Source organism: Amblyomma mixtum, chromosome 1 (assembly GCF_055824585.1).
Source record: "Amblyomma mixtum isolate Tamu chromosome 1, ASM5582458v1, whole genome shotgun sequence".
Classification (NCBI taxonomy): domain Eukaryota; kingdom Metazoa; phylum Arthropoda; class Arachnida; order Ixodida; family Ixodidae; genus Amblyomma; species Amblyomma mixtum.
Genome location: NC_143012.1, coordinates 28,235,069 through 28,261,890, shown reverse-complemented (window position 1 = coordinate 28,261,890; position 26,822 = coordinate 28,235,069). Strand labels below are relative to the sequence as shown.

General features: G+C 46.7%; 1 protein-coding gene across 11 annotated transcripts in view; it reads left to right on the top strand.

The window, feature by feature from the left end:
- The window catches only part of LOC149365858 (terminal uridylyltransferase 7-like), a 50,369-nt gene extending 23,881 nt beyond the window's left edge, over nucleotides 1-26,488 (top strand). For 9 of the 11 annotated variants that reach the window (XM_089546877.1, XM_089546840.1, XM_089546870.1 and 6 more), the window contains exons 17-28: nucleotides 395-495; nucleotides 589-750; nucleotides 2,905-2,994; nucleotides 3,754-3,867; nucleotides 4,388-4,468; nucleotides 5,757-5,934; nucleotides 8,030-8,077; nucleotides 8,842-8,933; nucleotides 11,891-12,108; nucleotides 15,397-15,791; nucleotides 20,723-21,045; nucleotides 24,570-26,488. In XM_089546877.1, the coding sequence (XP_089403003.1) occupies nucleotides 395-495; nucleotides 589-750; nucleotides 2,905-2,994; nucleotides 3,754-3,867; nucleotides 4,388-4,468; nucleotides 5,757-5,934; nucleotides 8,030-8,077; nucleotides 8,842-8,933; nucleotides 11,891-12,108; nucleotides 15,397-15,791; nucleotides 20,723-21,045; nucleotides 24,570-24,905 (2,138 nt within the window). In that variant the 3' untranslated portion in view covers nucleotides 24,906-26,488. The remainder of the gene's footprint in view (nucleotides 1-394; nucleotides 496-588; nucleotides 751-2,904; nucleotides 2,995-3,753; nucleotides 3,868-4,387; nucleotides 4,469-5,756; nucleotides 5,935-8,029; nucleotides 8,078-8,841; nucleotides 8,934-11,890; nucleotides 12,109-15,396; nucleotides 15,792-20,722; nucleotides 21,046-24,569) is intronic. The other 2 variants (XM_089546897.1, XM_089546862.1) reach the window with 1 other exon arrangement.
- Nucleotides 26,489-26,822: the final 334 nt, after the last annotated feature.

Below are 26,822 nucleotides of genomic sequence, written 5' to 3'. Positions count from 1 at the left end.
ATTTTCACCTAAGTCACAGCGAATTGCAATTGCTGTACATCCTCACCGGTTATTCATGCATGTGATGACGTGCTTGGCATATCTTTTGTGAAATGGATAACATCTGTTGGTGCAAGCGTCTCTACATGTAGAGGAAATTTTTTCCTCAGCTAGATTTCTTCCCACTAGAAATAGATGTGGCTCCTGTGAGTTGAAGGAGGCGAAAAAAGAAGAAGAGATAAATTCATCAGCTTCGCATTCATAGAGGTCGGTTGCGCGTTCAGCATGTGTTCAGCATGAGCAGGCATGACGCAACCTGTCTGCTGCAGTGCGGGGGAATACAGCATGATCATCTTGAGCCAAACTGAAGCTTGCATGGGGATTCACGTGCTCTCTCTGCACGTCCGTAACGCAGATGCCCAGCTGACCCTGTACGGCTCGTCGTGCAATGGCTTTGGCCTGGTACGGAGTGATCTCGACATATGTCTGACTTTTGAAAGCAGCAAGGAGGGCAAGGTGAGGGGTCAGAACGTGCGCTCGCCTCCGAATCAAGCGCGCTGCGAGGGCGCTTCCAACAGGGGTGGAACCGAATGCCCTTGTTGGCCGCAGGAGCTCTGTCATTCCAAGATGATCAAGGCCCTGGCCCGGAAGCTGCACAAGCACCCAGACCTGAACAGGATCATTGCCATCGCCACGGCCAAGGTGCCCATTGTCAAGTTCTACCACATCCCGAGCGGCCTGGAGGGCGACATCAGCCTGTACAACACACTGGTACGCATCATGTGGCATATGATTCTTGAAATGCAGGTTCTGGTTTGGTTTGGTTTACGGGGCTTAACGTCCCAAAGCGACTAAGGCTATGAGAGACGCCGTAGTGGAGGGCTCCGGAAATTTCAACCACCTGGGGTTCTTTCACGTGCACTGACATCGCACAGTACACGGGCCTCTGGAATTTCTCCTCCAAAGAAATTCAACCGCCGTGGCAGGTTCTGTGTTGTCGTTGATGGGATTACGACAGTAGCGTTTATCCACTCCATCCTATTCTATCTTTGGGATTTCCCCTGAATACATTAATCTGTAAGGTTGGGTTGAGCCTTCTGTGTTTTGGTGGCGTACTGATATTCACATTTCTGTAAGCACCAGTGGGTTGAATGAGGTACACACCTGAGTGGGTCACATAGAGGGGCTTGCTAGAGATGGATCTGTTATTAATGTGCGTGTAATTACATTCAAGCCTGGCCATTGCCCCCTTGATGCTATACATTGCTGTGATTGATAGTTGCTTGGCTCAGTAGTGTTGAGCTATGTAAGCATGCTACCATTTTTTGAGCCTAGATGATCTTCCTTGACATGACACCCGACTAACTTTGTTGCTGTTTGGATTGATATAATGAATATCTTTCTGTGTGTGATGTATTTATTTTTCTTTTTGCTTTGTTCGTTGTGGGTTTTCATCGTTGTAATGATGCATAAGACATCACTATACATGCATCACAATGGGGTATTCACCTACGACCACTGCATAGTTTATAGTCCAATTTATTTTTTCTGCAGTTCTGGTTTTGGTTTTAACAACTGAACGGTGGCTGTGACATCAAAGGTCCGTATAGATCATGTGAAGCATGTGAAAAACTCCAATACAGTCACTGTTTCAGCATTTTAATTCATTACAGCGCTAAAGCCAGCCTGCCTCAAGAGCACGAACACTAGTGGAGAACCGGTGATTATAACTAGGGGTGTGCGAATATTCGAAATTTTCGAATATGTTTCGAATATTATATTTTTAGTATTCGTATTCGATTCGAAATCCAAGTATTCGTGTTCTTTCGAATATTCGACACGACGCGAATATTCGTATCTAGCCGAATATTCATTGTCAGCACCGGCGTTCATTTCGGTCCGCAAGCCCTATCGACAGAGACATAACAACATGGCGGCGCCCAGAGCAATGCGCATGGATGAAGGAAAATGTTTCCTTCGAATTTTTCCTTCCTCCATGGGCCATGCCGTAGCTGACTGCGCTGGTGAGTTTTTTTGTGGCTATACCTGCGAAGCTGCTATAGTCAGAGCTGTGCACGAAGTACCTCACAATACGTGCCAGGTCAGTGCCAAGTGAGAGGGCATTTTCTGTGGCTGGAGGAGTCGTTTCAGCTAGAAGGGAACTACTTCTGCCTGACCATGTGGAGCAGCGGGTTTTCCTTCACGACATTCTTTTATGTTCATCCCAGCAACGCGCTTTTCTGCTGAAGGCAAGCTAGCCTTAATCAATGATGTGAACTAGCCATCCTCTCTGATGTTTCCACTCTTCTAAGAATAATGTTCGAGACTTTGATACTTTTTGTGCAGCCACACACACCTTTTGTGTTCATTTAATCATCGATAGTTGAACTGTGATGTTCGTGGGTGCTCAAATAAATGTTTTGTAGTGGTTAAATGCGTCTTTCCTTGATTACTCGATATTCGATTCGATATTCGAAATCAAGTATTCGTATTCGATTCGTATTCGAAAAATTTGATATTCGCACACCCCTAATTATAACGTAATTTTTTTCATACTTCATGTGACCTATATGGACTCTTGACATCAGAGCCATTGCACAGCTCTTGAAAATGAAACCAAGACAGGTGAGAGAATAAATTCAGTTATAAATTATTTAGTGGTCACTGATGAATATCATTATGGTGATCCATGTATAGTAATGTCTTTAAAACTTGGTGTCTATGTTGCCAGGTGACATTGCAAGGCATTGCATTTGGTGCTGAAATGTGCTCTATTCTGATTACTTGGATTGTTTGAGGGACTTGGGTCTGCGTGCAGAAAACCAGGCTTGGACTTTTTTTTTCTGTATGTGAAAGCACTCAGAAGTGTATGTGATGGACTTTCACTTCCTTGCCTTGTCTTTAACTTCTTTTTCTTAATTGCAGGCGCAGCACAACACAAGGCTTCTAAAAGCGTACAGTGAAATCGACCATAGGGTGCGAGTGCTTGGCTACACGTTCAAGCACTTTGCAAAGGTAGGGCTGCTGTTGTCTATTTAGAGCTGTCAGATTCATGCCGTAGGAGCTGCTATTTTAGAACATAATGTGCAAGAGTTACAGATAGCGTCGATAATTATAGATCGGGAATGGTTAGGGCAAGAGACTTGAACCTTATGTGTTTTATGTAGAGCACCTGTACTTACTTGGCAGTAATTTTGTGTTGTAGTACTCTGCGTGCGTGTGGAGCTTGGAATGACCCTCTGTTGCAAAGTACTTTTCAAACTGCAGCTGTGTGGTTAGTTATGTTAATCTTCTCTCGACACAAGCACTAGGTGTGTGATAAAATTGAATGCTATTAGAGTAAAGCAAATATCTTTTTATCCTTGTGGTTAAAGCCTCATATTTCAACTTTATTTCAGACAAGCCACTAAAATCATTGGTATTGGCCTGTCTTTTGTTATTTGCTGTCTTAGCCTGTGCTGCTTTCAGCATTCTTGCTGATGTAACGACTTGGGAAAGACACGAATCCTGGCACTCTTGACAGTTAGCAGCTAATTTTCATTACTGCTAGCTTCTCGCTTTAATTGAAACTTTTTTTTTTTAGTCTAATTAAAGAAAACAACAGACTTCAGAAATATTCAAAGGCATCGAGTAGTCCTGTTTAATTGTCGTGAAGAGTGTATAGTATGTTGTTCTTGTGCTTGTGTCTTTGTTTTTTTTCCATCTTTGAACGGTTCTCCCCTGTACAGTCCTGCTTTGGATATGTTGACTTACATGGCCTGACAAAATTTTCAGACGTGTGACATTGGCGATGCATCTCGAGGGAGCCTGTCCTCGTACGCGTACATCCTCATGACGCTCCACTACCTCCAGCAGTGCAAGCCCCCAGTCATCCCAGTGCTCCAGGAGGTATTATTGCGCATGCCTTTGCTACAGTGGGCGCGGTGCCATTTTTACACCGCCCGCATACTCTGATTTTGCGTACTTGTATGCTTGTAGAGCCTCCGCAGTTGCAGGAAAACTAGGTTTAATAATAATTTTTTTCTTCTGCATTTGTGATATGCACTTGAATGTTTGCTTTACATGTTGAAAGAAATGTAGAATCAGCTTTAATCAGCTCTTGTGATTTTTATGTGTCTTGCCATTGAAGTTATCTTTGTGACGTTCTAGTGTAGCGTTGTTTCGTTTACTACCCCATGGCTTGTGCAGAATAGGATTAAGTTCTGTACATACAGAGATGAATTTCTTTTCTCATGAACGAACCCTCATGTTGGGCATGCTGTCTTGGCGTTTTCCTTTTCATCTTTCAGCCAACTTAGTCTTTCTGAATGAATATACTTGCATCAAGACAGGCATTAAACTCCAGATGGACCAAGTGTGTATCATACCTTGGTAACTTTGCAGTGACATTTGTTCTCGTTCATTGCAGCTCTTCCCAGAGGGGGAAACCAAGCCGGAGGTGATCATTGAAGGCTGGAATGCCTGGTTTTTTGATGACATTGACCGTCTGGTGAGTGATGAGTCCTGCTTTACCTTGCATGCATTTTGCTGATTCTCCGCTTTTCCAGTCGGTGACTAAGAATAGCCGGTACGTATTTCTTGTTTTGTGTGCGCCAACAGACAGTTACAAGCACAGTGACTGCAGGAAATGTTGCCTCAGAACTTGAATGAAAGTTGATAGTTGATATAAGATCAGTGTTAGTGTAATACCCGTGCCACACGGATAGATTTAATGCCATTTAGTGCTTACTGCCCACACGCATAAATTTAATGACATTAGCCTTACTGCCATTCGCGACCTACTGAGTTCACCACAACTCATTCGCCCGTGCAATGCGTACTCTTGTTCCCATTCCACTCTCAGAAAAGCATGCAGCTTTGTTAGTAACAACTTCCTAACCAGTAGGAAATCTGGAAAGCGGCATCACGACTATGTCCCGTTCCGTTCCGTTGCAAGCAAGCCTTTACGACAAATTATTTCAATGACCGGCGCAGCTCGCAGCACTAATGATGCCCTCTCTACAAGTTGCCTGGCCACCATGGCGCACTTCTTGCTGCACCACCTTTGTTGAACTTAATGTGAACTGAACTGTGTCGTCAACCAACTTGTTCAGTAGGTGTCGCGATACCTTTCGCTGCGAAGCAGCCTGAACAGGTGAGGTTACTTGAGAGACTGCGCACCTAATTAAGAGAAAGAGGACGAAATCGACGGGACAGCGGCGCAACTCGCTTAACTTTCAGTCAGATGAGGCTTCTCTGCTGCATTTTCGATGCGAAGAGCGCCATTTTAACCAGCCTTATTGACAGGTACTCTCGACTTGGGTGCTGACATGCGAGTTTATGGCTACTTTTTCGACTAGTAAAGCAGGAACAGCCGTATTTTCTGGAAAATCGTTTTTATATTACATTTGAACAACATTCCCCATAAATTGGGCTCATCAGCAATGTTTATATTCAGATGAAACTTTTGACTACCTTTCAAGCGTTACCGTCATCGTCACTTTCGATAATGGCATTAAATGTGGACGTGTAGCACCAACTCCGAAAATAATGGCATTAACAAACTTAAGGCCTTAAGCATTTACTGCCATTTCTTGTGAGCGTGTGGCACGGGTATAAGTTGCTCGATTTGTTTGAGACAAAATGGTGAGCTGTGTTGTTGTGCGTTTTTCATAACAGCCTCTCACTGCTCGATACATTGGTCTACTACGATGCAGTCTTAAGGAGTGCCAGTCTCAGCTGGTGCATATTACTGAGGAAAATTTCATACTGTTGCTCTGTTTGTCCCCACCCTGCAGCAAGACGTGTGGAGCGAGTTTGGCCAAAACAATGAGTCGGTCGGAGAGCTGTGGCTAGGCATGCTCAAGTTCTACACCGAGCAGTTCAACTTCCAGGAGCACGTTGTGAGCATCCGTCAGAGGGCGCCTGTGACAAGGCTGCAGAAAATGTGGACGTCGCAGTGCATTGCCATTGAAGGTGAGTTCTGGGGCTCATCAGAGAAGTGATGCTGACCGGAGGCTTCATATCTGTAGCAACTCACGCACACAATTGCCTTGCGTAGGCAAGGAGAACTGGGCCTTCGTGTCGAGTCATCTTCGTGTACGAATAGATTTGTCTGGTTGTGATAAATAAAAGTTTATTGGTTGTTTGCAACACACTGCTGACTCCTTCAGTCACGGAACAAACTCTGAAAACAGCGAGCAGTGCACAAAGACGAGGTTCCAGATTGGAAAAAATAAAAACACAAAACAGAAATTAAAACACAGCTCCACAGAACACACAGTCCGCATGATGATGGAAGTGATGGAAGTGCAGCTGAATGGTCGCGGAAGTCAGGACTTCAAACTCTCTGGTGACGCTTGTGCAGGGTTTCCAGCTGACGGTGGCTTGTTAGGGTTACAGTCGTTAGCGTCCATACACTCCGTGAAATTGCTCCTTAACTAAGTAGTTGGTTGGTTTTATGGGGTTTAACGTCCCAAAGCGACTGAGGCTATGAGAGACGCCGTAGTGGAGGGCTCCGGAAATTTCGACCACCTGGGGTTCTTTAACGTACACTGACATCGCACAGTACACGGGCCTCGAATTTCTCCTCCCTTAACTAAGTAAAGCCTCCGACAAGGTGATTACAGTCTGTGAGCAGAATGTGCTACACAAGTAGATGGAGCTTGTCCAAGTAATGGAGCCTTTCGGTGTACGCCCAGCATTCATCTAAAGTAACGAACTGATGTCTCAAAACGTACAACTGTAGCACTTAATTCAGTGATCCCGTTGTCTCACCGCACTTCTAGCTTACACACTTCAAAGATCCTGTCTTGCGACCGACTGTAACTTGGACTCAGTAGCCACCAAGTTATGGCAGACATCTGAAAGATACCACCTTTTCCGTTAGAACTGAATTTCAGAATTTGAATTCAGCATACGTTTATCGGTTCTTTTTTCATTTATACGAAGAACTCCAACCTCTAGTAGTAACAAAGAGCTTCTTCGGGCTCTTACCAACCAGAGGCAGTGCTGTTCAAGTTGTGTGTATGATGAGTGCCAATTGGTGCTGGGATTAAATAATTGTGTTTGTGTGACCAAGATAGCCCTAATTGTGAGCGCTTTAATCAGGGACTTGCTCAAAAGTTCTTGGAAGTGTTCCTGTCCTTGTATCTTGTTCTTGCATTCACTGTGCCAGCGCATATATGGGTAAAGAGCGCCCGCGGCAGCTGCTGTCAGTTCAGACTTATTCTGTGGAAGTCGAGGGATTTGCACATCAGCCGATTAGAGAGATTTAGCATTGTGCAACACAACTACTGCGTATGAGCAGATCATGCTGAGGACGCCACAAGGCGCCAGGTGCCGGTCAGCTGTTTGCTCGCCTGCCCTGTCGGGACCAGTCAATGCGTGCACACAGGCTGTGCACGGGAACGAATCGCGCTATGCTAAATCTCTCTATTGATGCATGCCTCCGTTCCAGTTACAGCGGCTGTGCATGGTGGGTAGCGCAGCCACAGACTCCTGGCAGGTACCAATTTGGGAAACGCGAGCATGCGGAGCGGAGTCGAGGCTTTAGTTGCGTGCGTGCCGGGTTGCCATCCCGGAAGAGGTGTGCTGAACCGAAGCCACACGCAGCAAGAGTTCGAGACACGTCGTTCGCTCAAGACGAATACTTCGAGATTTCGAGTACCAAACATTCAGATAGAATCGATTACTGAATACTTTGATATTCAACCGAATAAGTGCATTTATTGAATACTGTAACGAGCCTACATTTGTGACTCCAAATGGCGTTCAACCTGACCAAAGCTCTATGGTGCTCCACTACAGTTTCCAATGGTAGTTGGAAGCTTCATCATTCACTCCACGATTAGAAGGGGCACTACTGCCGTGAAGTTTCATTTTGGTAATTTGGTAACTTATTTGAATCGGCAAGGGATATAGCTAACAATAACAAAGGTTGTTACGGGCATCCGTGTGGCATTCATAACATTTTATTAGTTCATTTTGATATCTGCTTGCAACAGTAGTAACTTCATGTGCATGTGTGTCGACTAGAAACAAGGCTGTGATATGTGGCTTTTATTTACAGATCCCTTCGACCTGGACCATAACCTGGGCAGTGGAGTGTCTCGAAAGAGTAAGTTTCTGCATTCTTTGTTGCAAGTTTGTTCCTTCGCAGAAGAGCAGATTTGTGTAGCTTTCTAATGCAGATTTAGTCCTTCAGCCATGCCTAGCCTGCGTTTCTTCAGCGGTTGAAGGCACATTTCTCTATTCTGCGGCTTTAGTGTTAGCGGTGTAATACGAAGCAATGTGAGAAGGAAAGTGGAGCAATGCTGCACTTACTGCGTCACGGATCTGTGACATTCTTTCTGTGCAGCGGTGCGGACTAGCGCTTGTAGATTTGTGGCGCCCTCTATAAGCAGCGTTGTGAACTAGTGCTTGCGCCATTCGCACAAGGCATGATTTGAATGGTCGCGCATATTATCTCACCACAACCTGACATCATGGAATTTTCTGGAGCCAGTGAAGTAAAATAAAACCAGCTGAGAATGGCACTTATGTCAGTTCTACTCTTGCTGTGTGCCATGGAAGCCTGCAAACTGCTGCTACAGATTATCATGTTACACAAGCGTGGTAAGAGGCTGCAATTGTTTTCTTTTGCTTTTGCTTGCTCCTCATTTTGTTTTTTGTGACGCCGTTGTGAAAAAATGTGTGAGGGTGACCGTGCTGTGCTCACTTGAGAGGGTGCGTTGGTGGTAGGCTGCGGAGTTGGCTTGCAGTGGTCACTGTGGCAAAGAGAATTGCAAACGGGGATGTGTGGTGCGCTCTAAAGTGCTGCTTACCTCAGTACTTTGTGTCTTTCTCATTAGTTCACTTGCTTATTCTGCTCACTCCCTGCAGTGAACACCTACATTATGAAGGCCTTCATCAAAGGACGGGCCCTGTTTGGAACACCTGTACGCAAATTTCCTCCGGAATATTCGACGGCTATGGTAAGCTATTGGATTTGTTGTGTCACTGATATGCTGGAGCATATTTTCTCTTGTACATTGAAATCTCACTAATTCAAACCTCATTAATTCGAATTTCTGGGTAATTCGAACTGCACGACTTGGTCCAACCATTCTTTATTGGAGTCTATGTAATATATAGCCGGTTAATTTGAACTTGCATGTGTTGTGCCACCAATAATTCGAACTTGCATGTGTTGTGCCACCGATAATTCGAACTGTGTGCTGCCGCACTTGGGCGACATGGGCACATGGCAATGCTCCCCCGAGGCTGTGGAGGAGATGTGGAAAGGGTAAAATTTTCGCGAGGCTGGATAAACGAGGATGGGGGCTCTCTCTGTGTTAGCGGCAGCATGGTGCCGGAAATTAAGCATGGCCTCCGAGATTTGTACTAGGCTTGCTTGTTAACATTGATCTCGAAGGTTTCAGTAGCGTGCTGTGTTAACTTTTGTTGTTGAGCGATGAAGGATGTGACCACAGGTGGAATATAGAAAATCAGGCATGTCGCTGCATCTCCGGCATTCCGATTCCAAAACCACGTGGTTGTGCGCTATGTATGTGTGCTGTTTGTTTTTCTCTTTATTTCCCGGCGCCCTTCACCTCATATTACATGCGATCAGTTGCGGCCATAACAGTCAAACTACGCGATGTGCCACGCTGTATTGATTTAGAAATGTCATCCGTCTGCGGTAATTATTGTGCCAAAACGCTTCAACTGGAGATTGAAGATGTGTATGAAATTTTTGCCAGTGCATTATCGAAACGGAATACAGTTAAACGTGGTTAAAACAGAATTGTAAGAAGTCCGAGATTTTTCGTTACATCGAGGTTTTCGTTACATAAAGTTTTCGCGAGAAGAGTCAAAACGACACTGCAGAACGGAAACCAAATTAAGAAATAAATGTAGGTGAAATCTGAACGAACAAACGTAGCATTTAAAACAGGACACAGAAAGATGAGGACAGCATGGGGCTACAACTTACAACTGAATGAAATCGATAAACGAAAGGCACATCCCTGCTCGAGCAAAGACACGCATGCGCAAACTTGAAAGAATGACAAAACTGTGATAAACTAGAAAAAACCGGTAAAAGAAAAAGAGATGAAAAGGCGTGGCATAGCCACCGGTCATGAAACTGTTTACAAACATTAAGTGCGTCTTAGAAAGTTTCTTTCTTTTTCCATTAGATAAATAGATGGTAGGTGAAATCACCTTGAATATGCTTACAGAAAACAGCGTTACTTGATGTCATAAACGTGGAAATGTGTTTCGTGATAGCGCGGCTGCGGATGTGGGTTCTCGGTCGCCTCGGATAGTGGAGGCGAGGTCTTGCTTCCCTTCGCTGTTGACCCAGGAAACGAACTCCTCACCTTGCGTCGGCGGCGCTCACCACCGTCCCTGCTCCCGACACGCGCCACTATTGGCACTGGAATCATGCAAGCAACCGCACGGTGTCGATGGCCGTGCACTGCTGTTTCATTTCTTTTTTTGCTACGCCCTATTATTTTTCGCTGCATTTGAGCATGAACTGTTGTAATGCCACATGGTATGACGTTCCAAAAGAGAAAGAGCCGGAGATGCGCCGACAGCGCTGGAGCATGGCGCGTTGTGTCATCTAGGTCACCCGTTGCGATCGGCGTTCCTCTTATGTCAGTTCGTGCTTTGTCATCATGAAACTTTCGCATGGTTCTGCCAAATGTCAAGTAACTCAGCACTAGCTAACATATACATGGCGTAGCCACTTCGTTGTATCAAGGTCAACCGCCGCAACACCTTTGTTACATGGAGGTTTCAACTACGAGGTGTTGGAGAATTAAGAAACTTCGTAATATCGAGGAATTCGCTCCATGGAGGTTCATTACATCCAGGCTTAACTGTATCACCAAAAAGTAAACTCATTGGTTTGGCAGTTTGCGACTCAGGGTCGGAAGGCTAGGAAATCGGGCAGTGTTCGTGCGACCGTCCTGGTGACTTTTGTTTTTCGACCTAAATGGTCATGCAACCTCTGCCACTCGTGGAGGTTGCAGAGGTTGCGCTGCCGTTTTGGCCAAAAGGCGGCAGTCACTGGGACAGTCGCGTGCTCCTCGATTTTTTAGCCTTAGGACCATGTTCACAGACGGTCACGTGCATTCACGGCTCCGACAAGCAAGTTGGAACGCTCTGAACACTGCCCGTTTCTTGAACTTAGAAGGTGAAGAGGAGGCCTTCCAGTAAGTTCGGGCTGTAGTGCCGCAGCCTTAGTGCACCCAAGGAAGATGAAGCGATTGGCTCGCGCAGGGCAGAACACTCAAGACATTGTCACTGCACCAATCATCGGCAAGTCCTCTAATAAACGTGGCCGAACAGAATTAAGGTGTTGGCCATTGTCTTCCAGAAAGAAAAGCAACAGGTGATGACTGATTATTTTAGAACAATCAAATAGGGTAATCTTACTACTCGACTGCTTCTTGATCACAGTTGTTCACTTTCATTTGTTCCGGTTAATTTGAACTGCATTGGCATCCCTGTGGAATTTGAATGAATAAGCTTTTGTTGTATAAATCTTTGCTAAATGCATCCTGGCATGTTGATGGCTTACGTCAGAAAATCTTGCAGTGGGTTTGCTTTTTCTCACAGCTTCTGGTGTCTTGTACATTAAGCGGGACTGCTTTTAAATACATTTTTCTAGTTCGCATTAGGCACAGTTCACTAGCATCTACAGTCTTTGTCAAAAGTATACAGCCCAAGGGGTCTGCTACTGAACCCTGCAGCATGGCTCGTCTTTCTTCGGGGCCCCTAACTTCAGGAAGGCGGGAGGAACTGAAGTCCTTGACTCTCCCAAACTTAGGAGGGTCAGATGTGTTCTAATTATATTGACTTGGACTTTGTCCTTTGTTTTTTTTCCTTGGCAGTACATTTTATGCTTTCCATTTGTCCATATTGTTTGCCCTCTTTTCAGGAGTACTTCTTCGACCGGCAGCAGCTGACTGATGGAGACCCACCCAACGACCGAGGGTGCCGCTCGTGTGGCAAGATTGGTCACCGTGCCAAGGACTGCCCGTGCCCCAAGAAGAAGAACGGTGATGGTGAAGACAAGAATGCAGCAACCGCTCTCGATCGTCAGGATCGGAAGAGAGACCGTGGCAATCGCACGCAGTGGCAGACGCCTGATGCTAGGTATGTAGAACTGGGGCTGTGTCATGCAGGCTTGTGGCTTCAAATGGGGACGCGTTTTATTTGCTGTGCATATTGTCACTTTTCGCTGTGCAAGAAAAGTGAGCGAACTGAACTTTTTGGCTTTAGCTAGTACAAAGAGGCATGAAACTTCAAGCCTCTGTAGTTTCACCGCACAGTCACCTTCATGAATTTAACAGGAGCTTTTGAGGCTGCAGCAGCTAAAAAGAATAAAACAGGTGGTTGTCAAATTGTTTGCCTTCCAAAAAGCTTGTGGTGCTTGTGGCAAACTTCACTGAGTGTTAATTTGTGTACCCCTCTCCTCTTGTGCAGGCTTCTTTTTCCTGTCACATATTGTTTGTGTGGTACATAGAAATACAGTAAAAGCTTGTGTATTCAAACTTCAAAGGACCGCAAGAAATGTTCTGTTTATCCAAAGTTCGAATTATTGAATGACCCCGGAAAAAAAACTGACAAGAACCGCTTGCATCACAGCCAATTTATTTGGTGAAAGAGTGGGTAATGGTCGCCTGCTTTTGAGATGAGAAGAGTGCGACAATGAATATTTCTCACATTTCCATCAGTGGTTTATTACATGTACTCTGTCAAAAGTGTCGAGGCAGAACTGCTGCAAAATCATAACGACCTCCCCGGCATCCTTCACGGCGGGATGTGTAGTGGTGTAGCTCCCTTACTAGCAGCTGCGTCCCTTGTAAGGAGGCTTCACCGCACAAAGAGCTAACTGCATGTGACGAGCGTACAGTTTCTGCGTACTGGAAGCACCGCGTTGATGGGAGCGAGCGAGGGAAATGTGCAGCGGTGTAGATCAGTGTCCTAAACGAAACACAGCTGGGCTCATTTGGCTGGCTGATGCGTGCCCGATTGCCACCATCACCGCAGACTGGCGTGAAGCTCAGTAAAGCCAAACCGAAACTATGCGGTCGAACAATTCTCGGAGATGGCGCTGTCTGGTTTCCTTCATGCCCGCCATTGCATGTGTGTCAGAGGTGCGCGGGCAATTCTGCAGCATGCAATCCAGGTTTCAGTAAGGCTATTTGATGTCTACTTGCCGTGCTGGTTATTCCTAGACGCAGCCTTCCTTCGGAAGCCTGTTCAAATTAGCTGGTTTGACGAATTAATGGGGCTCAGATTAACAAGATTTTAATGATAGACTAGTGAGTTGTGCTTCAGAGTCAAAACAGTAATGAACCATATTTATTAAATTAATAGGCTACAGCTGGCGTGGCCAAGTGACTCGGAGGTTGAAACAAGGTTTGCAGAAAGCACTTTTGTCTGTCATTCAGAGTATAGCCTTTCTATTTGTGTTGAAGCCCGTTAAGTGGACTTGTACAGACTGCATCGTTGCTCTGATGCGAGGGGTCCTTTCTCCTACCTTTCTTTCTCATTCATAGCCTGCATGGAAAGAGATGTATACCTCTAATTCTCGGGCATTTTCAACAACAGTTCAGTTGACTGGCAGTTGAACTGAGCAGCTTTTGAATGGTGTTACATAGGAGTGCGAACTACCATTAAGCCCTCAACAGCGCTTCAGTTGAACAGGTCGACTGACAAGATGGCAGTGAGCGGACCTGCCATATTGGGCGAGTTAACGATGTTTTTCACTGCCCTATGTTCTAAAATTGCATGAAAGATTGCTGTCCCAGTTAGGGCAGTCCTTAATTTAGAACATGTGCTCACTGAATGCATATAAACATGCAAGGCCACACGAAGAGGTGTCAGAAAAACTGTGGTCAAGCACCAGAGCCAAGCGCGCTTCTGCCAGATTGTAGATTGTCTGGACTTCATGTGGCATTTGGAACTGCCTTTGTAATTGATACTCTTACAGACAGTTGCTGATCTTTGGACAACCCATTGTGGTGGTTCTTTGGCTTTGGCGTTTGGCTGTTGATTCCGAGATCATAACTTCGATGTTTCTATAGAGACAATATGCGAAAGGTGCCCATGCACTGTGTGTTGCCAGCGCACGTCAGAAAACCCCAGATGGTCTAATTTAATCCTTCAGACATGTATTAGGTTCTATTGATGAAAATTTGTGTGTGTATAGTATTTTGTACATCTTATTCCACGAAAATAACATGAATGGCTCAAAAAAACTTTACGAATTCACACACACCACTCACTTCCACATTCACGGAATGTCAGTCCTATTCTTAAAAAAAAAAAACAGACACACACATTTATGCTCAGTTAATTATTTATTTATTATCCGAAGCAGCTTAAGCAACGAAAAATCAGCTGCTGTGCCGTTTTTGAAGCATTCCACGGCATGAGAGAAGAAAAGAGTTGCAGCACCAGACCGCACTTCCTAGACACACTGTAGAACCTACCGATGTACGTCTTTATTTCTCATTTTTTAAAAGCAATGCTTTCATCTGGGCACGAAATGGCCCTGTCATTCTGTTCAGCAGATATTTAAAATGTAACTAGCATCACTGACTTTGTGAAGACAGCACTAGACTCTTCAAAAGAAAAAAGTTTGAAAGTCACAAGCCGCATGCATAGTCAAAGACGCTCTGCCGCAAAGGGTTAATAACCAAAGTACTCCATTACGGCATCCCTCATAGTCCCATATATCGCTTCAGAATGGTAAACACCACATACTATACCACATGGTTCATGTACAGTAGGGGATTTGTGGGTAACTGGTAGGGCAGGTAGTGACCGCAGATCCGGATCATGAGAGGGAAATAACTAGAAGAATAAGAATGGGGTGGAGTGCGTATGGCACGTTCTCTGAGGTCATGAATAGCAGTTTACCATTATTACTCAAGATAAAAGTATACAACAGCTGGATCTTACCGGTACTCACCTGCGGGGTTTGAACGAAAATGGTTCAAGTTAAGAACAACGCAGATAGCTATGGAAAGGAATATGATAGGTTAAAGTTGAGACAGGAAGAGGGCAAGGTGGTTCAGGGAACAAACGCGGTTTAATGACATCCTGCTCGAAATCACGAGAAAGAAATGGGCTTGGGCAGGACATGTAATGTGAAGGCAAGATAACCGATGGTCCTTTAGGGTAACGGAGTGGATTCCAAGAGAAAGCAAACATAGCAGGGGACGGCAGAAAGTTAGGTGGGTGGATGAGATTAAGAAGTATATGGGGATACAGTGGACACAACTGGCAAAGGACAGGGTTAATCAGAGAGGCATGGGAGAGGCCTTTGCCCTGCAGTGGGCGTAGTCAGGCTGATGATGATGATGACTACCGCATGGTTCGTGTACAGTGGGGGATTTGTGGGTAACCGGATGTTGCCACTGCTGGTTGCAGGGGTGGGCCAAGAAACCGTCAGGCGCAGTTCCAGCAGCTGTCGCAGATGAACCCCCAGCCGAGGAGGGGACGGGGTGGGCCCACGTACCAGCCCAGAGGCCACTTGATGGACGAACAGCAGCACCACGGCAGAGGTCGTGCATCAGATGACCAGCAGCGTCACACCAGAGGTCGCATGCTGGACGATCAGCAGCGCCGTATCGGAGGTCACGCGCTGGACGACCAGCAGCGTCACGTCAGGGGTCACATGGCGGATGATCAACAGCACCACGCCAGAGACTGCGTGTTGGATGATCAGCAGCGTCATTCTAGGAACCGTGCTTCGGATGACCAACTGCAGCTCTCTCATCGCCAGCATCAGCCTCAGCAACAGCAGCAGAGTGCACCGCCCGAAAGTAAGCCCACTGCTTGATGTGGAGCTTTAGATCTGTCTTTAACCGCATGATAAAATTAAAGAAAGACATTTTTAGAAGTTGTGCCACTCGATCCTAGCCGCTGTATTTGCTGAATGTGGTAGTGCTGTATTTTTTCAAGAATTTTGTCTCTTATGTTATAATCGAATACCACAATTCACTTGCCCTAAAGCAGTGCCGCGGTACAACCATTTTGAAGCAGTCACAGCTCAATTTCGGTTTCTGCAGTTTTGCAATGTTATGCTGGCAAATTGAGTACCATCGAAGCCAGATCCCAATTCATCCAAAGTCAAAACATCGCTCTTTGTATTGTTTGGAATTCTGTACCTGTCTCGTCATGGAGTCATGTTCTTTACATATGGCATCGTTCGCGGTGTGAACGTTTTGACTGTTGCTGCAATTCACACGGCGGCAACACATGCTCAGTATGGCGCTCGTTTTAAAGGGAGACTGAAGCACTTTTTCTGAAAATCGGGCTGGCAGCGGCATCCTATAGTTTTTCATGCTGTATACTGGAATATCGCATCCAAATAAGGCAAAAACAAGCGCGAATTGCCTTTTTTAGCCGAAATATGCGGCCTGTGCCGCGGAGCACGCCGCGCGGCGCGGCGCCGCCCGTGATTGGTCAAGAGAGGTCGTGACGTCACTTTGAGGACTGGAGAAGCTGCCGATGCGGATCCGGCGCTGCGTTGAGGGCAGATCGCAGCTTTCCGTGTCGTTGTAAAAGCGAATACGGCGACTATTTTTTTTTTACTGACCACCGAAGAAAAGGATACTACAGTTTGCTCATTCCACGTATCGCCTGAAACCAAAAAAGACACAAGCAAAAAATTCTATGCCTAGCACAAGCATACGCCAGCGTCAAAGACGCGATGCAGACCATGCGTAAAAGGTGCCAGCACAACCTCGGCTCGTATTCTCGGAAAGGAAGGGGTGCGAACAATACTCAAGTCAATTACCACCACCGGACGCCTCCTGGCTCGCCCGGAAGAGCGTCATTTTAAAGAAAAGGCCCAAAGCACTGTGTACAAAAAATCCTGTTCTCAGTACCCGGCGTTGCAGGTTGGGGCAAGAAAGTATTTCAAGGAAGCGATGAAGGAGCACAAAGTTGGTGTCAAAATTAGCGAAGCGCAGTGGCCAAGCACTGCGAGGCATGTGACCACAAGATAGTGACGCCATCATGGTGCGCTGGAAACCAAGCCAAATACGCGCACAAATACGCTTCACTCCTGGCGCATTCAGCAGATGCCAGAAAATATTAATCGAAGCCTCGGAAACGTTCGCCCTTCCTAGATTTGCAGTTTAGGTTCAGTGAAGTAGTTGCCAACTATATGTGTGTTTAAAAGCCAAGCTAGCTGCAACTCGCCCACTGCCACAACTTGATGAAGAAACCGAGTAAGGTTGCGGTGTTTTTTTGCAAAAACTCGGTTGGCATTCATTTCTCTCATAAATTTGCATCCGAAATCAACGTCGAACGCTTTCATTTTAATTGCTTAGCTAGGATTAAACGAGATGCCGCATATGAAGAGCTTCGATGCTTGCTTGCTTTGCTTTATTGTGCTTTGCTCTGCTTGCTTGCTTGCTTGCTTGCTTGCTTGCTTGCTTGCTTGGACACGTCGAACCGAGTATAAAATCACTAACCGAGCCTTGCTGAGCATGTCTCAGGTGGTCTGGCTGCACCTAAGCTGAGGAGAGCGACACATGCTTAAGCCTCTATAAGGTTTCTTCAGGGGCTAAGTGAGCATGTTTCTACTTTTAAAAGAGGCGCTTCTTCGGAATGGTGACACGCCTCTTATGCGCGAGGAAATCGATGGAACTGTGTCATGGTTCAGCCGCGCCTTTTCGACAGAAATCTCCAGAGATCACACTAGGACAAGCTCTGCCTGTAGCCGCTCTTACGAAAGTGTTTCGAGCAGAGTAAGCTTGCTTTAGTCGGCTTGAATTCTTCGTCACAGCAGCGAGCGGTTGCGCTGCGAGCTTGTGATCTTGCGGAAAACAGTGGAAGACGACACAGTCGCGGCCGTAGTTGTTCGTGGACACGAACGCAGAGTAGTACCTGTTGAATCTGATTCTCAAGGTCGGCTGACACGCTTTGTACGTCACAACGCACGCAGTACGAGGAACAACGCATGTAGCACAAGAAACAACGCGCGCTGAAAGTGCGCTCGGGTGCGCCGAAGCATCCCCGGCTCCTCAACATGACGTCACGCTGGCCGACATGGACGAGGTTTCCCTCTCCGCTGTTCCCCTCTCCTGCGCTCGCACGGGGCGCGGGAAATTTAAACATCGCGTTTTTAATTGGTTATTGCGCCACTATTTTAGCCAAAATCGAAAAAATAATTTCACAGACGTGATCAGCAATGACACTACTTCAAAACCCTAGAAGGTTAGCTGATTCGAAAACCGCCTCAGTATCCCTTTAAGGGGGGACACTGGTCTTGAAGAAACAATTTTTATTAATGAAGTCACAGTTACGAAATCTTCAGGGAATATGTATTTTTGTGTGCTGATTCTAAATATGTCATTTAATTTCATGTAAAACAATTCCTTGAGCACTTATGCACTTTTTATGCTAGTATTTTGTGGAGAGTTTTGAAGAAAATTTGCTGCGGGAAACTCGCTGAAATGTACGCCATTGGGTTCTCTTGATGCCAAGGAATACAATAAGGGTGAAATTGTCTTCCTGCCTATCATAGAACTTAATTTATAGAGTTTTGAAGTTGTCGTTTCAGAAATGGAAGAAAAGTGTGTATTCCTGTTTCTGAAGTGGCAGCTTCAGTACCCTAAGTTCTATGATAGCCAGGATGATAATGTTACCCTTATTGTATTCCTTGGCGTCAAGAGAACCCAATGACATACATTTCAGCGAGTTTCCCGCAGCAAATTTTCTTCAAAACTCTCCGCAAAATACTTGCATAAAATGTGCATAAGTGCTCAAGGAATTGTTTTACATGAAATTAAATGACATATCTAGAATCAATGCACAAAAATACATGTGCCCTGAAAATTTCATAACTATGACTAAATTAATAAAATTTTCTTTTCAAGACCAGTGTCCCCCCTTAAGAGGAAGGCAATCCTGATAGCTGAAGAGCTCGGAAATCTTGAGGCAGCTAGACGACTGGGTGTGAATGAGTCAAACACATCCATCGGTGGCATCTGCTGCAGAAGGTTGTTCTTAAATGTGAGCCTGACTACAAAGGCTTTTGTGGGCCTCCCTGTGGTCGTTCCGTCGAACTGGAGCAAAAGGTGGCGGACTTTGCAAGTGAGCAGCGCACCCGCCTCATGGGAAGCAGTGTCGAGCTGATCTGCTGGAATACTAGAGTCTTTCCTCAGCTGATGGGAAAACCCTCGGAAAACTTTAAAGCAGCTCGTGGATGGGCACAGAAGTGCGTGAGACGGAACGGCTTCTCTCTGCTGCGAACAGTTTCTATATGACAGTGGAGACATTGGGGCTAACACCATTTGTCTGGGCGTTAGCTGTAATTGTCTGCTTGTGATGTGACCAGTGGAGGGTTGGATGTAGCCCGGGAGCTGGTTAGGCTGTTGACCCTGGTGCATGCACGTCCAGTGAGTTTTCTAGCTTTGACATTAAGCGAACGCGGGGTACTGGCAGGAGAACCAGGCCAAAGTCGAGAGTCAGTTGTTCACGAATTCTCAGAGGTCTGTGCTGTCTCCTCCGCAATTGCCGTCATTGAATTGGTGGAAACATTTGCACAAGGTCACACATGTAGTGAGGCATTGATACCCTTTGAAGCGTAGTCTTCATGCATGAAAAATGATTGTAGCAGGGAGCACGATGCAAGTGCACTGGAAAAATTGACCTCCTAGAAAGCAAAACATGGTGCATCATTTGGGCTTGAACACTGGAAGTTCATTACGGATGTACGGTATTTGTACACTTTTGGATTTTGTTTTCCCAGAAATGTTAAACTTTTTTTTTTTTTTTCATTCCATGGGCTTGGGCAAGGCATGTAATGCAAAGGCAAGATAACCGGTGGTCCTTAAAGATGCACTGAAGAGGAATCTGAACTTGTCTTTTTGCCGCGGGAACTCGATCTACACGTTTCGAGCTTTCTTAGAAACTGCGATTTACTGCCCTGTGTGGCCGATTTCCCCAATTAAATCGAATTAACGTCCGGCTCCCGCCTTTATTTTTGAATTCTGCCTCGTACGGTGGGCGGAGTCGACCGACGCGTGGAGCGCCTTTCACCCAGTCCCGTGGCGGCTTGCCGCTCTGCCATCGGCGGAGTAATACGTAGTAGTCCGTAGTAGCAAATAGTCCGCGCGTATTTTTATTTCTTCGGGCTTATTTTGCGGCTATATTAGCTGCGATTGAAACTATTTATTCATGGAAACCTAAAAAACAAAATAAAGCGAAAGCAAAGCCTCCACGGGACTGGGTGAAAGGCGCTCCACGCATTGGTCGACTCCGCCCACCGTACGAGGCAGAATTCAAAAAGAAAGGCGGGAGCCGGACGTTAATTCGTTTTAATTAGGGAAATCGGCCACACAGGGCGGCAATAAGTCACTGTTTCTAAGAATGCTAGGAACGTGTGGATCGAGTTCCCGCGGCAAAAAGACATGTTCAGAATCTCTTCAGTGCACCTTTAAGGGTAACGGAGTGGATTCCAAAAGAAAGCAAACGTAGCAGGGGGCGGCAGAAAGTTAGGGGGGTGGATGAGATTAAGAAGTTTGCAGGAATACAGTGGCCACAACTGGCAAAGGACAGGATTAATTGGAGAGCCATGGGAGAGGCCTCTGCCCTGCAGTGGGCGTAGTCAGGCTGATGATGATGACGATGATGGAGGCAAAGAAGTAGCAGTGGCTGTATACCACATGCACAATGCAATAGCTGAGTTGCTGCAGTTGGAATTTAAACAGAGAGGACTGCTTTCTTTACGTCAATCCAGGTCACCCAGGGCTACCCTCGGAAGCCCCGCCACCACCACATGGCGTTGCACCACCTGGGGTTGCACAGGCACAGCTCCAGAGGGCGCTGCAGGACATGATGGGGGCACAGCTTCAGATGGGACCTGCCCCCCGTTGCTTTGCTCCGCCCATGGGTGTGCCACCCACGGCATTCATGGCGCCACCACCCCTGCGGCCGCCCCCGTTTCCCGGTGCCAATGGACAGACGCCTCCCCACCCTGACGTCCAGGCCCTGATGTTCCAGATGCAGCAGCAGCAGCAGCCGGGACAGGCACCACAGGACATGGGGCGCTATGGCCATTGGGTGAGTGTGGAAGCAGCTCTAATGCTGACCCGCAGCAGGCCAGTACTTCAACCGGTATAACAGCCGTCTGATTTTTCGGACTCAGCGGGATGCGAGCAGTCTGAAATATTGGTAAACTTAACAAAAAATCACTGTACTGAGATGAACTCGACTTGAAAATTTGCAGATTTTGCCCTGCATCATGTGCCACTCACAGGTGACGATAATAGCTTGCATTTGAATCAGTCATGCTGTCGTCACACCGCCCCACACTGCACATCACCAAAACCACTTGTAGGGCCCACAGATCATGCCGTGAACCATTCCATGAACTAATGACTAGTTCTGCTGTAGCTCGCCATAGTGCACGTCACTCGTCACGGCTCTCTACAAACGTGTTTCTCTTGGTTCCGAGTGGCATGCAACGTGAGGCAAGTATGACGCGCTTCCCAGAGCATTGAAGGCCATTCAGAGGCAATAATCGCAGGAGGTCCTCAGTGCCATAGGCGCCAGATTTTCAACCTGCCCAGGTGGCTGCTCAGTTAGCATCCTCTCTCATTAGTAGTACAGTCAAGCCCACTTATAACAATACTGGTTATAACAATATATTGGATATAAAAATGGTCAGTCATGGCACCATCAGCTTTGCCATGTGTCTAAAGTAAAATAAACTGCTTATAGCAATGCTGTCAGGGCACATTATTGGTTATAACAATTAAATCTGGTACTTGAGTGTCAACCATTATAGAAAAAAAAAGAAGGAAATGCTACAACCACACCAGCAAAACCATGCTTACAACACAAAAGCGCGCACGTGGGGGGCCGACCAATGGACTAAGCTGGCGCAGCAACACCACGAAAGCAAAAGAGGCAGGCGTCATCGCGTCAGGAGAGCTGCTGCATTGCTGCATTGGCTACGCGCGCCATGCGTACCCCCAATCGGTGCAGTGCGCGCGCATGCAGCCAGCGTGGTTTTTCTCTTGTCAGCTGTCACCGCACCCTTAGTTCTGCATGCTTCTTGAATTTCCCATAAGAATCACTTCCGGGAAGACTGCTTGATTCGTGTGACGTGGAGGTGCGCGAAGCTCCCGGTGGCGCAGTGATGGTGGTGCTTTGGTCATCGGTGAACGGTGAACATTGTTCCAGTTCCCTGAAGTTCGAATTACGAGCTTTTACAGGCATTAGAACAATCAAACCCCTCCGGGTATTTACTGCAAATAAATGCGGGGAAGTTTGTCATCTTTTCTTTTTTTCGGCACAACCCTGTTATAACAATTATTGGATATAACAATGGCATTTCCATGGCACTTGAATATTGTTATAAGTGGGCTTGACTGTAGTGGTAGTGGTTTAGTAGTAGTAGTAGTGGTGTATTAAAATAAAAATTGGCTGTGGTTTAGCTCTGGTTAAACCTGGAGTGACGCGATAGCTACAGCTGGCCGAGTGGAACTCGCTCAGTCAAATTACAAAGTTAGTCTTTCGCCGCTCCGTTTCGCTGGACGTTCCTTCTTCATCTTCATCCCTGGACATGGATTCGCTCTCTCCCCCTCTCCACTCCTCCCCCACTCGGTTTAGACAGCGCACGGTCCTCTTGAGTCGTTTCAGCGCACTGTCTCCTCTTCACTTCATTTCTACGGCGATCCCTGGCCTCCTTCAGGCTGGCCGACTTATCACCATCCATACTGTGGCCTCAACTCTCCCCCTCGAGCTCTCCCCTTCAGTACTCCCAGTTGTCACAGCTGCGGAGCGCGGGGTGTGACATATACAGAGGGCGCAGCGAGCGCCCAACGGCAGAAACAGTGGCCGCGCGGCGACCGCGACCAGCCGAGTTGCTGGAGAATCGAGGCCCGTAGTGTGACGTCACAGTGCGGCCACGGCTCAAAGTGCGGTGACGGTGAAGAGGCGAAAACCTGGTGTAATGTAGCGATCGCTGCAATAATTAAAAGGAAGGAAAAGATTTTTTTCTAGCCCTGGCATCTGCCACCGCTACTGGAAGCACCTGAGCTGGGGCAGCCGAAATAGAAGGATAGCAGGCAGGCTGGAGAAACGAAATGAAAGAGGTGAGGAGACAGCGAGAAAGGATGGGGGGAGAGAAGTGCTACATATATGCAAGTATTCTATTTACATTGGGTAGCACCTAGTACCCCACATTTGTAGTGCAGGCAACAAACCTGGTGTCTTGCTCCTTCAAGTAGGCACGGTCCATTCTGGATTGGTTCACCCTCGGGCAAAGCTTTTCCAGCTTAGTTAGAGTAGAAAAAGCAACCCCGACGCCACATTTTCCTGGGACCTCTTCCGGCAGTGAAAAGCGCAGTGCCAGTAAGGTACCGCCTCATGTCTTTTCTTCACATGGTCTGCACTGCCACCTTTTTCCATTGCCTGACCTGCCTTGACCTCTTTTATAAGACTCTGTCTGACTGTTGTTGAAGTTTCTATTGGGTGGTCTGCTGTTTGTAGGCCTGCCACTTGTTCTTGCCAGCTTTGTTGGATCTTTTGTGGCGAGGACTTCTCTGGTGTTGATGTCTAGCAAAAGTTGTGTCTATTTCTTTTCCGTTGTCCTTCATGGGTGCTAGAAAAATTCATTTCAAGATAACAATGCGGTGAAATTGAAACATAATTGTTGTAGTACACAAACTCTAAAGCCATTCTTCGGCCTGGCCTTTGCTGTACCTCTCTTGGGTGGATTAATCTGTGATGCTAGAAAGGTGGAGTCTTATTTTTTTTTTTTGTAGATCTGCCCACCCACACACATCATCATCATCATCATCATCATCAGCCTGACTACACCCACTGCAGGGCAAAGGCCTCTCCCATGTCTCTCCAATTAACCCTGTCCTTTGTCAATTGCTGCCACTGTATCCCCGCAAACTTCTCAATCTCATCCGCCCACCTAACTTTCTGCCGTCCCCTGCTATGTTTGCTTTCTCTTGGAATCCACTCCGTTACCCTTAAGGACCAGCGGTTATCTTGCCTTCGCATTACATGCCCTGCCCAAGCCCATTTCTTCCTCTTGATTTCAACTAAGATGTCATTAACCCGCATTTGTTCCCTCACCCACTCCGCCCGCTTTCGATCTCTTAACGTTACACCTATCATTTTCCTTTCCATAGCTCGCTGCGTTGTTCTCAACTTAAGCTGAACCCTCTTTGTTAGCCTCCACGTTTCTGCCCCATAGGTGAGTACCGGTAGGATACAGCTGTTGTATACTTTTCTCTTCAGGGATATTGGTAAGCTACTATTCATGATCTGAGAGAACCTGCCATATGTGCTCCACCCCATTCTTATTCTTCTAGTTATTTCCCTCTCATGATCCGGATCTGCGGTCACTACCTGCCCTAAGTAGACATATTCTCTTACTACTTCCCACACACAGGTCCTAGTCTAATCATACTTCAACAAAGGCATCAGCAGTCACCCATGGCAGGACATATCTGGAATTGTGTGCTGTAGGCACAAGGTGAAGTGGGATTGTCACAGTTAGCTCGGAACAAATTATTACTCGGTTAACGCTCGTGATCAGTGCCAACTACTTTCGTTCCCCACAGCAGCCCATTGGCCCCCCACCGAGGCACACCATTCCATCATCGTGGCCTCCCGGCCTGCCTCCTCCGCCTCCGCACGGCCAAGAGCCTGGCAGCTTCCTTGGACCAAGGCCGGTACCACCGCACAGCATGCCGCATCATCCATCGGTGATGCCTCCGCTGCCTCAACAGGCACCGTTCCTCTGCGGCCCACCCCCTTCGAAGCCACCGTTCGCCGCCATGCCACCCCTGGGACAGCCAGTGTTCCCGGGCGCACTGCCCACCGGTGAGGTGCCACCACAGCAGTGGGACGGAGACCAGCCCAGCCACGAGATGAAGCCTGTGCCGTCCCAAGATTAGAATCTCTCAAAGCCTCTCTCGTGCTTTAAGTCGCAAAGAATCATGGTCAGGGAACGCCCCCCCCTTTTTTTTTTTCCTTATTCTCCCGTCCCTCCTTCCGTAGCCATCCTTGTGCCCAAAGACAATGGTGCCACAGGCGCTTGCCAACCGTCTTTGAGGGGCTTAGGTTTTAAGAAAACCCTTTCATTCGCATTTGTGATGAAGAGACTGTACGGTTTTGATTGACGGTACTTCACTGCATGCTGCCTTTATTTTCTCTTAACACTCAACTAGCTTGGACTCTCGGGATAGGCTGCTGAAGGAGAGGCTTCTGCTGCACACATGTAAGATACTGACTTTTAAATTGCTCTCTGCTTGTTTTTTTTTTCCCCTCATGCTCTCTTTTATCTCACCTGCCGGTGAGCATGTCTTACAACTTGAGGCAAACCCAACTACTGAGGGCACTGTTATGGTGCCAGCACAAAGTGTCGGTCTGTACATGATGCTGCTAGTGCGAAGCTGTGGGATTCTCATCACAACTTATTTGGTGTAAAGTTACCGCATGTGCACAGAAGTTTTTCACTGCCTGACCCAAATCCCATTGTCTCTCACACATGAGCATCCTTCTTCACCATTGGACTGACCCGCGTCAAGCTGTGGTTTTAGAATTCTTACATTCTTTCCTTCTCTTTTTCTTACATGCAGCATTGGAATTGAGCATTTCGCATAGCTGCTTCCCTAATGACCTGCCTCTTTCTTTGGCACTTGCGTAATGCTGCTTTGGAGTGGAAATGTCGTGCATGCAAAGACTGTAGTGACATGATGCTGTTTCCTGATGCTGAGCTGGAATTCCGTGGGTGGCGAGGGTGGTTAGCACTGCAACAGTTAACTGTGCAGTTGGGTGTCGTAGTTTGAACTGTGCAGGGACGGCTCTTCCTCATTTCGTGACTCTGTCCTCGAAAGCTAGTGAGTGTTTCTTCAGCCAATAATATCTGGTGGTGGTGGTGGTGACTGCTGCAGAAGTGATTGGTTTAGTGGCTGGGAGATCACATAGTTAAGTCATCAAAGAACTGGTGCATGTAACGTGTCGAGGCTGCCAGTACCTGTTGAGCACTTGTGCAGTTTCGACCGTGGGCAGGGCTTTGTTCTGCCTTTGCCAACTTGTATGCCTTTTGTAATTAGACAACTGTTGTCATCAAAAGCATTCGATCTCAAGTGTCGACACTTTCTTGTGTCATGTACTAAGTACAAGCTTTTGAGAGAAAAGTGTAAGCCAATGTTCACAGTTGAGAAAATGGCACACAAAAGACCATCAGACCATCACATCAGCACAAATTTAACAACGCAAGATGTTGTGCATCACGACCACGCTATGTGGGATATCTTGGTTTTAAAAGTCATCATCAGGAATTTTATGGTGGACACGCTGTATCCAGCCATCTCTTGTAAGTGGTGTCATAAACAGAGATGTGTAACTCCCATTTGTTGTAAATATGTCCAGGATTTCAAAAGTGCACATATATAAGTGGCCTAAAATGGTGTCCCCATCAATGCTGGACGATTGTAGTATGATATGTAAGTAAAGAGAAATTCAGACAAATACAGTGTGTTGTTCTGCTTGCTTTACTGGTCTTGTAGTTGCTGCAATGTGCAGCGATACATACCATATTCACTCGCACATTTTACGCTCCCGGCTGTTCCAGACCACCAGCATTCACGTGGGTGTGCGCAAGGCAGGCTTGGGAAGATTGGCTCTGCCACATCGCTGTGTACAGCTGCAAAAGGTTTGAGTGGTGAGGGGACGCTGCCACACCGTCCATGCTACTCGATCGCCTTAATAAGCCCCCCGTTCTGAGCCACACCTACACATAAGTGGAAACGAGTCAGCACCAGTAGTGATGTGATTGATGCACCAACTGTGCCAAAAGGCAAAGCCTG